This window comes from Lichenostomus cassidix, chromosome 1, assembly GCF_008360975.1.
Source record: "Lichenostomus cassidix isolate B80296 chromosome 1, HeHo_3.0, whole genome shotgun sequence".
Taxonomy (NCBI): Eukaryota; Metazoa; Chordata; class Aves; order Passeriformes; family Meliphagidae; genus Lichenostomus; species Lichenostomus cassidix.
The window spans coordinates 73,132,448-73,149,485 of record NC_139479.1 but is presented as its reverse complement, the minus strand read 5'-3'; the positions used below and the strand labels follow the sequence as shown (position 1 = coordinate 73,149,485).

Sequence of the window (17,038 nt, the reverse complement as noted above, 5' to 3'; positions counted from 1 at the left end):
AATAAGATGTTAAAATCACAGCAGAATGAGTTGGGAGAGACTTGGAAAAGTCATCATGTCTGGTCTCAAAATCAAAATGTACCTATCTCTCATTCCAGATTGGCAGTTGACCAACAGTGCATCAATGACCAGAAATCACAAACCAGAAAATCTTGAATAAAAATACTACCTCAAAGATAGAGGTCCATGAGGAATGCCTTCAATTTTATTCAAAAATGTTAATTGTGCTTGTGGATTTTTGCTAAATTTGTTTGTACAGCATGTATGCTCTAGGGTACTTGCTTTGCAAAAGCCAAAAATTTCACAATAATGAATTGATGCATTTTTAATTCTAAATACAAACTTAAAGTTGGCTCATCAGAGCAATTTCAGGCTGCCAGCTGCCCTGAGACCACATGTACAAAGGCACATGCAGCTTGAGCACTGAGGAATTAACTTTTTCCAGCTACCCAAACATCAAGTGTTCAGACTCTGCCTCCTCTAATGTAACCACCATGTGAGATGTGCCTCTGTGGACAGTGTTTAGGTCACACCCAGGAGCCAGGGACGGCAAAGAGCCTTGTAGGTAAAGATGTTTTGCACTCTACTATCTAGTCCTAGTTTACTTAGGATATTAAAGATCTTGTTTACAAAACAGTTACACTTAAAGCAAGAATATAGCAGCCTGTGTTCCATGACTTTTCAGCCATAGTCCAGTCAGAATTATAAAAACATATTTTAATGATAAAATGAGAAATGCAGAAAACAGGAAATGCTGAAACTTCAAAGAACTCCCAAGAGGACCCAGCAAAATTTTTCTTCTTTCATGAGATTTCAAGGCATTGGAGAACTGCCATGAGAATTACTATTAATTTTAACACATTGTTTCCTTTCAGAACTTTTATGAAATTTAAAACAAGTTGGTTGAACTCAGTAAGTAAAATCCCACTAAATCACATTTGATTACAACTCTGAGAATAACTCATTGTTTGGATTTATGAATCAACTGAAAAAAAATCAGCCCAAATAGACCTAAGATTGAACACTGATATATTGTTTTTCTAGCAAAGCAACAAAAATCCAAACTATTCTCTCTCAGGTCTTTTAACAAGTACCAAGCAACAATCCATCACTGTTACACTAAGACTGCACTACATGCAGCATCTCCCAGCTTTATTCCAAAAAAAGCTACAAAAGAAGAACTGAAAAGCAAGTGGAATATGGGCATAAATGAAAATTACTCGTTCAGGAGAACATTAAAGTCTTTCTTTCACTTTAGCTCCATGAGTTCATCCAGGCTTACATCAGTCTCATTTTTCACTACTTCAGTTTACATCAACAGATGACTTCAGGCAATCACCTTGACATCGACCAACTATTGGTTATAGGTAAGAATAATGACAGCAAGTAGTTTTGCAATTTTGCACTTCATTTTGTAGCTAATGGTGCAGTACAAATTTGAGCAAAAATAATAACCTCCAAATGCCGAGTCCTTAACATGAAGACTCATGCTTCAGGGTACCCAGACTGAATGGAACAGCCTGAGGAAAAGCAAAGAAAGTGAACATCTCACTGGAGCCTGTTTAGCTCTTTTACCCTAAGACAGACTAGGCTCCTCAAGTGACTATTCAAGGTGCTAAGCCTTGAGGGAGATGAGAGACTGCTGAGAGACCTGGAATGAAGGGGGAGAGAACACAATTCCTTCAGCATAGCAAGGAAATACAAAGTAGGGGAGTCCTCATAGCTGGAAGTTGACTTGATACCAAGGAAACATTGCATTTTATGCCAGGCACTGTGTAGAAGAGTAGCAGCACATATTACACAGCCTTCCTGTAACACAGGGCAGGACATGGATATAACCTAATACCTGTTAAGTCACACATGTAGATTCACCTGAAAAAAGAAGATCCTTTTCCTCCCTGGTCACACAAAAGAGTACATAAAAACACACTTATAACAATGTAAGAAATCAATCTTCCAATCCCTGTTCTCCCCTAAAGACACCTGAATTTACATGTTCTACCTCTTAGTGCCAAAGAACTTAGTTACTGGGTATTCTTCCAGATGAAAGAGGTCTATTTAAAATATTTTCATATTTATAAGAGTAAGGACTAAAGTCTAATCATACCATGCCTTCCACGAGTGCCCTAACAAGCTGTGTTGACTGTCATGGCTTCATGAATATTTAGAGATACTTACAAAGAGGAACATCTTAACCTGATGATATGCATGTCTGGGCTGTGACCAATTACAAGACACTATTCTCAGAATATGTCATAAACACAGTCTCCCATTCTAAAAACTTTTAACAGGGTAAGAAACATTTTCCTGTACCACTAGCTTGAGTTACCCTTATCCTATATTTCAGAGTCCTTTCCAAGGAATACCAGCAGTTTTGCTGAAACCAGAATAATAAAATAAGCACAGAGTCAGAGGACTTTTCTGCATACAAGTTGGATATCCTTTGTGAAACACAGCACTTCCCTTGATGAACACAAGTTCTGAGAGAAGTGATGTCAGAAGAATTGCTTTTCCAGCACAGCATCAGATAAAGACTTTTCCATGGCTTTAAAAGACAGTCACCTCTGCTGCTTCCAGCTATCATCACACAGGGCAGATGAGAGTGGAGGCTACATATGCTTTCCAAGAAAACAATTTTTAGACATGCTTTACACCACCAAAGACTGCACTCTACCTAAATTTGGTTCAGCAGTACCACATTCTAAGCAACTACTAGAAGCTACTATTTAATGTCCTATTTGCTAAGTAGTCCTCCCAATAGCCTAAGGAAGATCAAAACTTACTGGAGAACAGTAGAATTGTCCCTTTTATCCATGGCTTGCTGGTCAACACAGTATAAATCAGACATGAAATCACTAAAATGATCATCAAAGCTTACTATTAAGTTTTTTTCTCTTGAAGTGACACCAATTGAGAAAAATCCTACAGAAAATAATTCACAACACAGCAGATCTCCATCTCTACCAGGCTTATTTGCCACAATGCAGTGGTGGGGGTAGAACTGGGAAAGCACCAGATCTTCAGCAGAGCTGCAAAAGACCACCAAGGGACTAGAAATGAACACTTATTCAACCTTGTAATATTTAGTGATCCATTTCTTAACCTGAGCAGCTCACAATAGTTAACAGAGCAATAGCTCAGCAGGAAAAGAACAGGAAGCATGTTGAGACACACAATGCCTTAACCTCTCCTATGCCGAGGGCCTTCCACCTTCCACCATTTGCTGCCTTTCCCCATATTCAAGCTGTCATTTGCCACCAGCTATGGACTGTCTCATCATCCTTTGTGCTTGAAAAATACCACTTCATATTGAAAGTACAAAAAATTGCATTAATTCTTGTGCAGGGGGCAACAGCAGGTTTATCAATCACATCCTTCGTGAATGCTTATGTTACTGCAATGACCTCAATTTAAAGACCACAAGGACACAAAATCAGAAAACTATTTTTTCTGTATGACTTCCTTCTGAAGCAATGTACTGGTTTTAATCAAAATGTTCTTAAAATGTACACCGTTTTCTACAAAAATTCACCATGATAATTAAGCACTGGCTAAATACAATATAAAAAACATATCAGTTGTCTCAAAAATTATAAAAACTCCAAAAGCAAAAGTTACATTTTTAAGAACTCAAATGGCCACATGGATATTATCCATCTGGCTCAGCTGAAAAAGGAAAATCCAAACTCACTGTACAAATCTTGTTTTTCAGGCTGCATGATCACACATGTGATCCAGTGTCCAAAAGAGAAACAAATCATCAGCAATTAAACAATATCCTATTTTTAAAAAATATTACCAACATGTAACACATTGGTGTTATTCTTAACATCGGAAGTATCCTTTAGCGTGATTTATGGCTTATATAGTCCTTGACTCCAGGGTTGTTCTCATTCTTTCTTTTTGGTGAAGTCATATGGTTTCCACCATTGTGCAAACTGCAGCACCTTTTTCCGCTGCTCCTCAAAGTTCTGCCGGATTCCTTTCCTCCAGAGCCGCGGTTCCAAGTCCAGCATGCCACCAATAATTTCCTTTGCAAGTAAAAGTAAGATAGATAATGATAAATGCAAAATTACTGTATTATTTAACACTTTCACAGAATAAAGAAATATGTATCTTCAAATTATGAAATTGTCAGTTTTCTTCAAGTGCTAATTAAAACTTGAAATTCTGAAAAATATACCAACTTAAACATAGAACTGCAGTTGCTAGATGGTTGCCTCAGCAAAACTCTTTTAAGCACAGCACATTGCTGTCGTGCCTAAATATCCTAACACTGAAAGACTGTTAATGCATTAGTGCATTTGTGACTAAGGTAAGTTCAGAGAAAGAAAGTTGCCCACTTTGCTCTTCCTGCTGTTATATTTCTCCCCCAATCACTCTTCATGTTTTTGCAACACTGACTCTTTCAAAAAACATTTGCTTTGACATAATAAAGAAAGGAAGAATTTATTACAGCTCTTCCTGTATATAGTATACCTATCACAAAAAGTAATTTAACCAGATGAGGATTTTAGGAGTTGTCTGTGCATCTATATGTGTATGCACACTAATTTATACAATCAGGTGTCAGTGCACCTATATGTCAGTACTATGGCCATGAAAATACTTAAGTAGATGCAAGTATCTTCCCTCTACAAGATTATTTACCTGTAATGTCAAATATCTACTGTTTCTATTAATTGAAAAGAAACACGGATTTAGAATCATAATCTCAGTATCAACCAGTGAAAAAATCAACTACTCCTTTATTCAACAAGCCAAGTTACAATGACTCATCAAGAAAATGCAGATAATAAATTGAGATAGGGTACATCAAAGTAACTGTCCAGGCAGCATCTGTTTTAATTACTTAAACTTTCCAAAACAGAGCATAATTGGTAAATTAATCTTTTGCATAACAATACCTTTCCAAAGTAATGAGGGAAATTGTGTTGATCTTCAATCACATGAGCAAATCCTCCTTGAAGGCCAAAGTCCACAGAAAAGTATGGCAATCCTTTAGGAACCTACACATGCAAAACCACATTCTCAGATGTTTAACAAACTGTTGGCATTTAGTTAACCTCCCCACAAGTGAGTGAATTTGAACATAGTTTTGCAGTTGATAGTATCATGTTTTATTTTAAACCACCTCTCAAAACAACTACATGCAGCATAAAATTGCAACAAAGAAATGGTAAAGCAAATAGGTAAGGAAAAAGAACACACAGCAACTAGATAAAAAGACACAGAAGAGATGATGACAGGGTGGCAGAACCTCCAGAGGACACAGCTGGAAGAGAAGCTAAGAGATGGGACACCAGGCAGCAGTGCGCATACTGCGCCAATGCCTCCCTGACTCCACATCTCTGAATTATGTGGTTTGAGCAGAAATTTTAAGACAGCCACTAGCAAGCTGCATTTATTAAAGGTAAGATATTGACCGGTTACAGGAAATATTTACCCAATGAAAACTGATGCTCGGGGGGAAAGGGAAACACCTCTATGGACAATACATTACCAGAGATGCCTTCCACACGAATGGAAGTTACCCTTAACTTGCCAAATCAGATAACTTAATAATTCTGTCAGCCTGCAAGGGAGATGCTGGATATCCTGCCACAATAAAACCCTTTCAGTCTGACAGACAGATGTCCATCATTTATTGCTACACTACTGCAAGTAATTCCTGGTGTTTCACGGCAACAAGTTATTTTTCACCCTTTTAACTGTTGAGGATGTTTCTCTGCTGATAAGATTTACGAAGTCTCTAATTCATAAGCATTTCCTCTGCTACAGTCCAAATAACTATACAATTTTCAGGAGCCATGTTTCATTTATTGCGTGAAATATTGACTCTAAAAATAATTATTATTTAATACAGAGGAGTAACGCAGAATAGCAAGGAAGATAAAACATTTTAAATGGACTTAAATCATTAAATAAGGAAAAATGGGTTGGCAGGTGACACCTGAAAGAAAAGGTCAGCTTTTTTTTTGGGGGGGGGTTCTTTTTTTTAATTATTTGTCACAATTTCTGCATACAATCCACCCACTAGGTGATGTCTCAACCATATCTGACCTTCCTTCCAGCTACCACCAACTCCCAATACAACTTTCCAAGTTCCCAAACTTTAGCTCTGTCTCTAAGCTATACTCTCCGATCTTTCTGAAGGCTTCAGACATCTCTTTTACTCTAAAATTATGTTAAAATCACACAACTGTGTAACAATTTATGTTCATATACATTGTATTAATTAAAAGAACTGTCCTGACTTAATCTCCAAACTGACCTACCTTCAAACAAATATACAATAGTCTCAAAAATGTATGGCTAGGAAGACTCTTAGAGAAATTTTATGCTCTAATGCCTTACCACATTACAAGAAAATGGTATTTCACTTATTTGTGACAAATGTTGGCTTTCTTTGTTCTGAAACAACGAGTAGAAGATACCCCAAAGAAGCTTATTTTGTTCTGTGTTTATATCCACCTTAAGTTTAAAGTCTTCCCTAAACCCTTGCTGCAAATTATTTGAATACCTTTCTCTTCGGCATTTAATCTCCTCCTCTGTTATATCAGGCTTCATGTCTCATTATTAAAACTCATCTCTTCTTTCTCATAAACCAGGATTGCTTTTTTTCATAAAAAGGTGCTACATTCACTAAAGAGCACTTTCATAAATTAAGTATATTACTATCCAGTAGTAAACTGCTTGTGGTAAAGTCTATATATGACACATCTTCCACCTCAATATTAAAAAGACGGAACAATCTTTGAAGCTAACAGATCCAGCATTATTCCTTTAAGATTTGTTTATATAAAGATGTTTCATCTCAGTATCCAGGCGACAGAGAGGGTACTGTTCCCTTATTTTACAAAAAAAAAGATTCATAATGCTATTTATATTTTCACTTCATAAACATAGCAACACAAATGGCTGTTTTAGGTTGATGAAAAAGACACATCATATTTGTTCCAGGAAAGTAATTTACAAATCTTTGATCTACCTTAATTCTTGAAGCTAATCAAGAAAATTATGCCAGTACATGTCCTCAAAGTGTCAGCTTTGTTCTCAACTAATGCTGGCAGCTTAGTCCACCAATTGTTGAAATAAATGGAAATCATTTCCCTAATGTCAGTTAGGAGTTCAGACTGTTAATTCTCATCATACCTATGCCATCTTCTGATGCACTAATCTAATTCTATCCTCTTTCTTGTCTCTTTGAAACAGTTAATTATGGAAAAAGATTAGAAGAATGTGATGATAAATTCAAGATTCAAAACACTTCATTACTTACAGATTTCCGAATATCTTTTGAAGAAAGATCAATTAACTTCTTGTTCATGGACCACTCTTCATCAGACTCCATTATAGCTTTCTGTAAAATGATGTCATCTAGATGTGAAAACAGTCCTTATACAGCAAATACAGAACTAACTGTCGTGAAGTACATTGTACTGCAAGTAACAATTACTTCTTAACAAAGTAACTTTCATTTTGGTAACTTTTCTCATTTCCACAGCTTTTTAAAGAAATCACATAGTATTTTCAGACTCACCCAATTCTGTTCCTCTGTTTCTTTTTTTTTTTAATTTAACTTTTGCTTGACACAAGTTTCAAATAGAAGATCACATTCTCTTTTTACTCATCCCATGGAAAACCTCTCATGAATTCATTACATTAGCTGTCTTTCTTTTGTTAACACTAAGAGAAGAATCCAGCTTAAAAGGATGGCTGCCCTTAAAAACCTTTAAAGCTGACTCTGTAATCTTCCACAGCATGGAACTGTGTATAGCATGGTGTAAGCAACTTTTAAATTTCATTTGCTGTTGGTTTTAATGGTAGATACTGCTAAAATAAGTGACATTAATTAAATACTGGTTTTCCTCCTTTCTTGAGTACTCAAAAAACCCCTAAGTTTTACCAGCACCTGAAGCACAGCAGTCAGATCTAACAGGTGAAGAGTTTCAAGTGTGGTAAAAGTTACTGCAATGTTATTCACCATACTGCTGCTCAACTTCATCAAACCCCAATCACATTATTTCCAGAAAGCATAAATAGTATTTCAAAGAACAAACAATTTACTTATAAAAGGCAAATCATGAGTCAGTTCCTGAAAGCTTAAAGGACTGAGTTCCAGGCAAAAGCCTCAATGAACCTATTCTTACAGGGTCAGGGGAAAAAGACCAGAAAAGCTATAGAAGAAATACCTATCATGCTGTAGAATGTTCATCAGAGGCCTAAGGTACATTTTAAATTTGGGCTTACTAAAATAAAATGGGGATGAAACAGTATCTACATTGGTATTTCTCAGAAAAGGTAACATTATTTTCTCATTTAATGCTTGCCAAAGCAGAAGTTTTGCATTTTAAGTTTATACTACAGAACTTAAGTAAGAGGTATTGTAATCCTCCAAGCACTTCAAGAGACAGCAATTCTCTCACCTGCTTCCAGAATTTGTCAGTACAGTCAGACTTGGGACAAATACTCAGTGAAATACAGCTCTTCCACTGACTACTTGAAAAACTGAATTACCTCACAGGGCTTATTTTAAGATCAAGGAATATTAGCAAAGAATGGATCCAGAAGAAGGATTGAAGAATAATACATCCTTTCAAAAATAGCACTTGAGTATCAAAAATGTCTTCCAAAAATAGATGAATTAAGATATATACATTCAAATTACTTCAGAAAAAACATTTTCACGTACCTTAAAGTAGATTGGAGCCATATCTCCTACTTCTTTTGGAAGAGGAATGCATTCATATACCATATGATACCGCCTCTTCATACTCATGTTTGTTTCTAGGAACACACAGTCCAAGTCTTTATCTTCAAACATTTTCACCAATGCATTTCGGAACATCTGTTTAAAGAAAAAAGAAGTGTTATTTAAACTAACTTTTCAAAGCTTTCAGATACAATATATTATTTTACTAGCATATTATATTTGTAATAAACCAACAACAAAATGGAAAACAGTAGCAATCATACTAGGAAACTCCTGTATTGTTTACCAATTTAATATTAACTACATTTCCTATGATTAAAAAATAGGAAGTCTAGAAAACTATTGCAAAATACACAATATAATTAACACTGCAAACTTAGTTGTAACAAATACCACATATTTTTACAGCTGAAATTGAAACTATGTTGAACTTCATAACTGTAGTGCTCCATAAAACAACCCAGCTTTAACTGTAGGCCCCAAGCTGGCAATTTCTAAGGTAATGTCGTGGCTTTTACTGACTGCAGTTCCAATCACCCTTTTACTACTCCTTCCAATTATGCAGTTTAACAAAAGAAATTTTAAAAGGGGCAGTATTTCCAGTGGGCATGTTAGATCTTTAAGATCACCTGTAGGAGTCTCGTACACCACCAGTACCACAGTCCTACCACTCACGTAATTCATAGGTTGTCCTTTTTGCACTGACACTTTTTTCCAATTAACAGTGCTCAGAAGTACAAACAGCAGCATTAAAAGGCTAATCCCATCTAAAAGTTTAAGATTTCTTATCTTAATGTAAATAGAGAGCTAATGAATCAAACAAACATAAACAAATACACATATTCATCAGCATCAGCAAGTACTGAAGTAAAATAGAAGGAAAGCAAATCACTACCAGGTTTTCAATGCAACAGGACTAGAAACTGAGCTCTCCATCCCTTCAGCATCTTGTACAGTATAGCTTGAACCAAACTAAAAGTCTAAGAAGTGTGGCCAAATATGTATCTAAACTAGGCATTTAAGCTCTTCAAGTCATTGTGCCCTTAATCTTTCCTCACTAATGAGCTGCTCACTAATGCCGTGATAGGAAAATTTCATTCCCCTGAAACAACTGATGAATTACAGCCAGAAGACACTGACCAGTGCTCCATGACTGATACAGGATTTTACAGCACAGAGTGACAGGCTACTCTGAATTAATAGGTTTTTGTCATCTTCTTGTCACTCCAGCCCCCAGACATCTACTTCTGAAACACACTGAAGTCAGCAATGTGGTAAGATACCAAAAGCTGACAAAGACTGTCACTTGCAACTGCTACCCTGCAATATCAACTGAAATACAAGTCCACCAAAAAGCCTAGAATATCAACAGATGTTAGCTAACGTTTCCCCAGCTGCATTTTCTTGTTTTTAAATACATTGCACTTTTCCTCCAATTTCTGAGCAGGCCAAAGCATCAAGAATAATTAGTACTGGAAAGGACAAAACCATCCATAAGGGCATATAACAAGGCTTGGCTTATGCTTGGATGTAATGCACAACATTAATGCATGCGACAGTTCAGTCAACACAGAATGCGTAAAGGTTTATATCTTTTCATATTAAATATATTCCCTGCATATTTACTTTGGCAAGTGAGCACATCAGTCTAAACTACACAATACGTTAAATTTAAGTGCTTCAAGGCATACAGTATAAAGGAACCCTTCTTGCTTTACTCCAACTTATCCTAAAAAATAAGAAAACCAGCAAAAATGGTTAGCTAAAACATGTCCTCCATACAACATTTTGTGAATACATAATGGTGTGATAATTTTTTCCCTTCAACAGTAATATAAAATATGTCTTCAGCATCAGAAAGTTAGTTTAGCCACTCACTGTCTGCTTATACACTCACTAAAGCCTTCCAGACTCCTTCTACTGTACTTCATAGAAGTCAGGGGAAAAAATCCATGTATCCATCACTTTCCAAAATACTTTGCCGCAAAGAAACATGTACGCTGTCTATGAATAGATTCACAGGATCAAAGAATAATGGTTTTAGCAACTAGTAGCCTTTTCTAGCAAGTAAAACATATTTATCACTTTTCCACATGCTCTTTTGTTCCTCCTGATCCTACTTGCTGCACTTTATTTGATTTTTATCCAATTTTCTTAGGCATTTCTGTCATACACAAGAGAATTCCTTTTCCATCCTGGTCGGAGAGGAGCATAACTTACCAGGAAACACTGTATTAAACAACATCAGCCATGAGAGTCAATGTGGGGAGCAAATTTGAAAGGTCAGAGAATCCATCTGCCAGACTTGAAGCAAGACCAATGTTATTTAAGCTATTTCAAACTTATGAATTATGCTGGTTTTGAATCTCAGCAACTACAACAATGAAACCTTTCTCTAGTCTGATATAGTCTCCAATATTTCAATGTAAGAGATTGCAAACTGTTTTCCCCTTGTAATAATCTTGATGGCAGGGGGTGAGGGATTGACAAACATAGTCAATCTTCTAGGCAGAAGCTTATTACATCCCTCCCTTGATTTTCCATCTCCGAAGAAAACAGTACTAAAAATCTTCAAAATGTCTTCATAGGAGAGTTGGAAAGCACAGTTCTTCATGCTTAGCACTTTATTCTAATCATGCTTTTCAAAAGAGGCAGAAAATAGGATTCTAACAGAGATCTCATTGATTTTAAAAGTAAAACTGTTCCCTGTCAATTGATATCCACCCAAAACTCAGATTAGCTTAAAAAACTGAAGATATGTAAACAACATCCCCAGCTTGTATTGAATTTTAAGTCATCTGCCTGCTCTGACAATCCTTTTCTTTTCCTTGGCACTCCCAAGAAAATCCTGTGAAGCCAGTTATTCTACTGTCTGTAAGGGATCAGCTGTACCCATTTCATCTCCAATAGTTTTTCTAACATGGTTTCAAAGAACCTCCAAGCATGCATGTTCTGCAGCATTCCAGGAAAACTTTTGCTGTGCTTATGAGTTGGAAATTTTCTTCATTATTTACCCTGCCTCTCCTTTCTGTAATATTTGACCACTAATTTTCAACCACAATGCAAGAACATTCTGCCCCTTAGTGGAATCAGAAGAGAGCTGCCAGACTGAAAATTAAGAAAATAGGTACTTATGACAAATGCATTATTATCCACAACAAAATTATTTTATGAAACTGTCAGAATAGGAAACAGCTTCTCAGCAGACCTGGATCTCTTCCCAGATGTCTTCATCCAAAAGAGTGGCTGCAGTATGGTGCTGTAGAGGGGCTATCAGGCAGTGACCTTCAGTAAGGGACTGGTTGCTTGGTAGAGACAAGTACACCTAGGAAAAGCAAACAAAAATGCCCAGTTTTCAAGTGCTAAAAACCTTCCCATTACTGAGGCTAATAAATTCATCATTTTCTAAATTCAAACCAATAAGAAGCCATTACCTACTAATTACAGCAAGGTATTAGCAATTTTAGTGCTTTTTAAAAGGGCCCATTATCCACCAGTAGCTCAAACTAACTAATGTATCCAGAGAGCAGTTCCACCACCAAGGCAGAAATATCACCCTTATAAACCAACTGGTATCACAGCTATTATGAAATCACACTGTTTAGTCCATTCCAATATTTTTAACAGAGATACATTGCTGCATGCATTTTTAATTATATATGTGTGTGTATATATGTATATGTAAAATGCATACTCTGTGTCATGGTTTAACCTGGCAGGCAGCTGGACCTCACACAGCTGTTCACTCACTCCCTGCCCCCAGTGGGACAGGGGGAGAGAATTGGAAAAAACAGTATATTTTGTGGGTTAAGATAGTTTAAAAGCACAAGAAATTCAATGATGACGATGACAACAACAACATCATCATATAAAACAAGTGATGTGCAACACAACTGCTCAGCACCCACCAACTATTGCCCAGCCACTTCCCAAGCACTGCCCTCCAGCCAACTCTCCCCCCCAGATTATCCACTGAGCATGATGTCATAGGTCTGGAATATCCCTTTGGTCAGTTAAGGACAGCTGTCCTGGAGGTTCCCCCTCTCAACTTCTCGTGCCACTCCCACCTTCTCACTGGTGGAGAAGTATGAGAAGGAGAAGAGTCCCTGAGCGCTACTTAGCAACAACTACAAACATCAGTGTCTTATTAACATTACACTCACCCTAAATCCAAAATACAGCACTGTACCAGCTATTGGGAAAACAAGTAACTATGCCAGACAAAACCAGGACACTCTGTATATTTATCTATTAGATACATACAGACACATACAGACACACATGCTTCTGTATGAATTTATATATATATATATATAATCTCTAAAAAAAAAGAGTGGAATGTACCTTAATACATATCTATGCATCACTCCTTTGCCTATAAGGAGTTTCAGATCAAATGAAAACATCAATAATAAATGAAAACTTTAGAGGAAAAAAAAGACAAAAAGAGAAGCTATACTGGAACATTTCAGATGTAATAAATCCAAATATTTATGCAACTTCTAAAAGCATTAACAGAAGCAGAAATATTTCCAAACCAAACTTCTGTCTATTTCAAAGGATTCTAAGCTTAAAAATTGAATTCTGCACCTAATTTTCTTTGATATCAAGTTACAGTTCTTCACCAGTTCAAATTTCCTCCAGCGAAGTGTGATTTAGTCTTCCACAAATCCACCAACAGTCTAATCTCTGCACTGAGATCTTTCATTATTACTCCTGTCTTCCACAAATGTGAAGTCCTGACATCAAAGATTAGCTTTAAAATTCATTACAGATTTATATCTTTTTCTTCCTCACCCTTGATGAATTTGTGGAATCAACTGAAAGGGCAAAGGAAGTAAGATGCAGAACAATAAATCCTTCCATAGAAGCAATTTCGTTCCTAATTTAAAGCACTCTAACATAATTTCTTTTTTATTTCGATACCAGTGTTAAATTGCTATTTTCTTACCTTGGTGCCAATTGCAATAATAAGATGTTTAGAAAGTTCACTGCTATCAAAGCAGTAGGGGCACTTTTCCATGCGCGCAGCAAGTTGCTGATGTTCACGGATTGCTTTTCTTCTTTGTACTTCTTCCTCTTCCCCACTGTGTGCTCTCTTGGCTGCTTTGGAAACAAACATGTCATCCAGAGTGTAGTAATCTCTGTCAGTTTTTTCCATGAGCTGAAAAGATACACAGAAAAATTGCACATATTTATAAAGTAGCAAGAGAAAATACTTAGCTCTTTGCACAATGCTTCATTGAGAAAAGCATAAAGTACATGAGCAGTAGCATTTCTTCCTTTCATGTGACATCTGCTGCAGATGGAATCATCAAGTATCTCTCCTAAGAGCAGTCATACACAATCTTAGCACAGGTAATAAAACACAGATGTGTGACAGCAGTAAGAAGAGTAGATTACTATATCCCATTTCAAATTAAGGGCTAGATATTATAGTATTATCTTGAAATAATTTCAGCTATCTTTAAATAGCTGTACAATTTTATATATCATTTATTATCATATATTTTGTCCTCTCCCTTCTCCTCCTCCTCTCCTATTACAACTACCATTAAATAATTTTTTGTGAAATTACTAGACCATGACTCTGCACTTCATGTTCACATTCTGTGAAAACATGCCAACAGTTATTCTTACCAAGCGAACAGGACTAATCCATTTTGTGAAGAAAACAGTCTTTGCCTTCAATACTAAGTCTTTCTGAGTCCACATGTTGCACTCCACAACAAAACTTAATATATTTTAGAATATTGACTAGGGTAGCCCTAGCAAAGAACTAATGTTAGCTGAAGGCATTTGGAAGGCATGCTATTATAATTGAATCACAGTCTCCAAATTAAAGAAATTATTTCAAATATCCCAGGCACAGTGTGTATGGATAATCTAATATTACAAAAAAAACCAGTTGGGTTTGGTTTTTTTTTTTGAGAGTACACAAGTAACTTTCCCAAACAAAGACAACAGCTCTGGCTTTTCCCAAATACTGCACTTCTCTAACACAGATCAATGGCTTATTTTAAATATGCTCAGTACTTTCATTACCAAAGAACTGAGGAGGAGCCTCCTTAATATTATTTTATTCAGCTATAATACACTTAACCACTGATGAGCATTTCCTACTGGAAGGCACTGCAGACTAAAATCAACAGTTCAAGAGTTCAACTCCATTCTTCTTCTGTCTTAATGTAGTGCCGTAATTCTATATTTAACAGAAACAGGAGATTCCTGAGATTTAGAAAAACCATTTAATGGGCTGGGTGTCAAAAATCAAGTCTTTGTTCTTCTATCATATAAGCATTAAAAACGTAAAATTAGACCTGCAGCAGAAGCACTGCTTACAGAATAGCACCATTTTGTTATCACTAAACATAAAGTTTGGTTGTTTGGGTTTTTTTTTAATGAAAAATTTTGCCAGGAGAATGGAAATACATACAAAACATGAGAGCTGGCACACTAGAAAGAAGAATGAAAATCACAACACTTTGACTATCAGGAGTATCCCATGTGGCACAGAATATCATTACTATTTTGTTCTGCTTGCACTTGGAAGTAGTAATGGAAATTCCTGGTTTGACAGACATATTTAAATAATATTTTATTTTAAATTTTAAATTTATATTTTAAAATAATAGTACTTTTTAAAATACAGAGTCCCTGGTGATAGAATAAATATTCATCTTACTAAACAGCCTGGAAGATGCCTCTCTTCAACATGGATAAACTGCAGTATACGACATGATATCTGGGACCCAAAGCAAAATTCATACATACAAAGTAGTCCACTTTTATAAAGTAGGTGCTGCCTAAAATCTAGATTTTGTTTCTTCTGGTACAGTCATAAGAGATCATAGAACCATAGAATGGTTTAGGTGGAAAGAGACTTTAAAGAGCACCTTCCACTAAGCCAAGTAGCTAAGGACCCCCTCCAGCCTGGTCTTGGATATTCCAGGTATGGAGCATCCACAGCTTTTCTGGGCAACCTGTTCCAGGGCCTGATTTCCCTCAAAGTACAGAATTTCTTCCAAACAACTAAACTAAATCAACCCCCTTTCTGTTTGGGGGCATTACCCCTTGTTGTATCTGCCTGTGTGAAAAGTTCCTCTCCCTCTCTTTTCTAATCCTCCTCTAGGTACTGGAAGGTGCTGTAAGGTCTCCCTGGAGCCTTCTCTTCTCCACGCTGAACAACCTCTACTCTCACAGCCTCTTAGGACAGGTGCTCCAGCCCTCTTTTAAAACATTTATATTCCTATCTGTACAATGAGGTGCCTAGTGTGTTCTGCCAATTGCATTATTTGGCCGTAACTAAATCTCTCAAAATAAGTTCAAGTGGATTTGAAAGAACAAGAATAAATTGTTCTCTAAAATGCCAGAAGGAAAGCAAGTAATCATTTAAAATATTATTTCTTTCATACATATATTCTTCCATACAAAAGACAGAGAGCTAGTACACATCCAAAGAAGGAACTATGCTGATATATTACAGCTGCTGGAAAGCTGCTGTTCTGCATCATAGATGCAGCATCACACCTGCTAAACATGAAAGCCAATGCATTCTGGAAGTTGTGTATTTAGTTCCCTCGCCGTGCTTGATATTGTTTAGTATTGCCCTTGCTGCTCAGGTGCTGCACAGAGATCAGAAAGAAGCAGGAAGTCACTTTGACAGATCAGTTTAAAGTTGGAATTTTCTACAATATGTGATTGAATTATCTAAAGTTAATAAAGGAAATTCAGGTATCCATAAAGGCAATGCACCTGAAGTCCTTGTTTCTACCAGACACTGACCAAAGCCCAGAGCTGTGCTAAACTGACATGCTCATAAGACAGATCACTTCTACACTCCCCAGTCTTCTTTTTTCTATTTCACTTTTTTTTGTTGTTGTTGTTGTTCTGGGCTTATCTGCCAAATTTTTCCTTCTTTTACACCCTGTTTTTTTTCCAAATTTCCCTTCTCTTTCGGCAAGCATTGATTAACCACCAGACACAAAGGCAGCTTTAGTACTCTTATTACCAGGCAAAATGACATGGCCTCCCAAATCTCATAGTGTAACAGTGCAACTGTGTCATTTCTACCATCCATTTGCTTTTCCACAACCAGGATGCAGTTTTGGTTTAACCAACAGAGAAGAATCACAACTGTGCTTGCCCACGCCAAGAAAGGCCTGTAATACACAAACATTTAAAAAGCAGTCAGGGAAGGCATCCAAACTTCTCAGGAGCCCTCTGGGCTCTCATTTGGACAGCTCAAATACAGTGCAAATGTGGCCAAAACCCAAGAAAAGGAGTGAGATCTCTAACCATTCAGCACAGGAGTTTAGAAAG

General features: G+C 36.6%; 1 protein-coding gene across 1 annotated transcript in view; it reads right to left on the bottom strand.

Moving 5' to 3' along the window:
- Positions 1–650: 650 nt before the first annotated feature.
- The window catches only part of CWF19L2 (CWF19 like cell cycle control factor 2), a 65,094-nt gene continuing 48,706 nt past the window's right edge, over positions 651–17,038 (bottom strand). Inside the window, exons 13-18 of the mRNA XM_085064001.1 lie at positions 13,668–13,880; positions 11,925–12,041; positions 8,696–8,851; positions 7,283–7,363; positions 4,908–5,009; positions 651–4,031 (exon numbers count right to left, since the gene is read on the bottom strand). Coding sequence (XP_084920127.1) covers positions 3,891–4,031; positions 4,908–5,009; positions 7,283–7,363; positions 8,696–8,851; positions 11,925–12,041; positions 13,668–13,880 — 810 coding nt within the window. The 3' untranslated portion in view covers positions 651–3,890. The remainder of the gene's footprint in view (positions 4,032–4,907; positions 5,010–7,282; positions 7,364–8,695; positions 8,852–11,924; positions 12,042–13,667; positions 13,881–17,038) is intronic.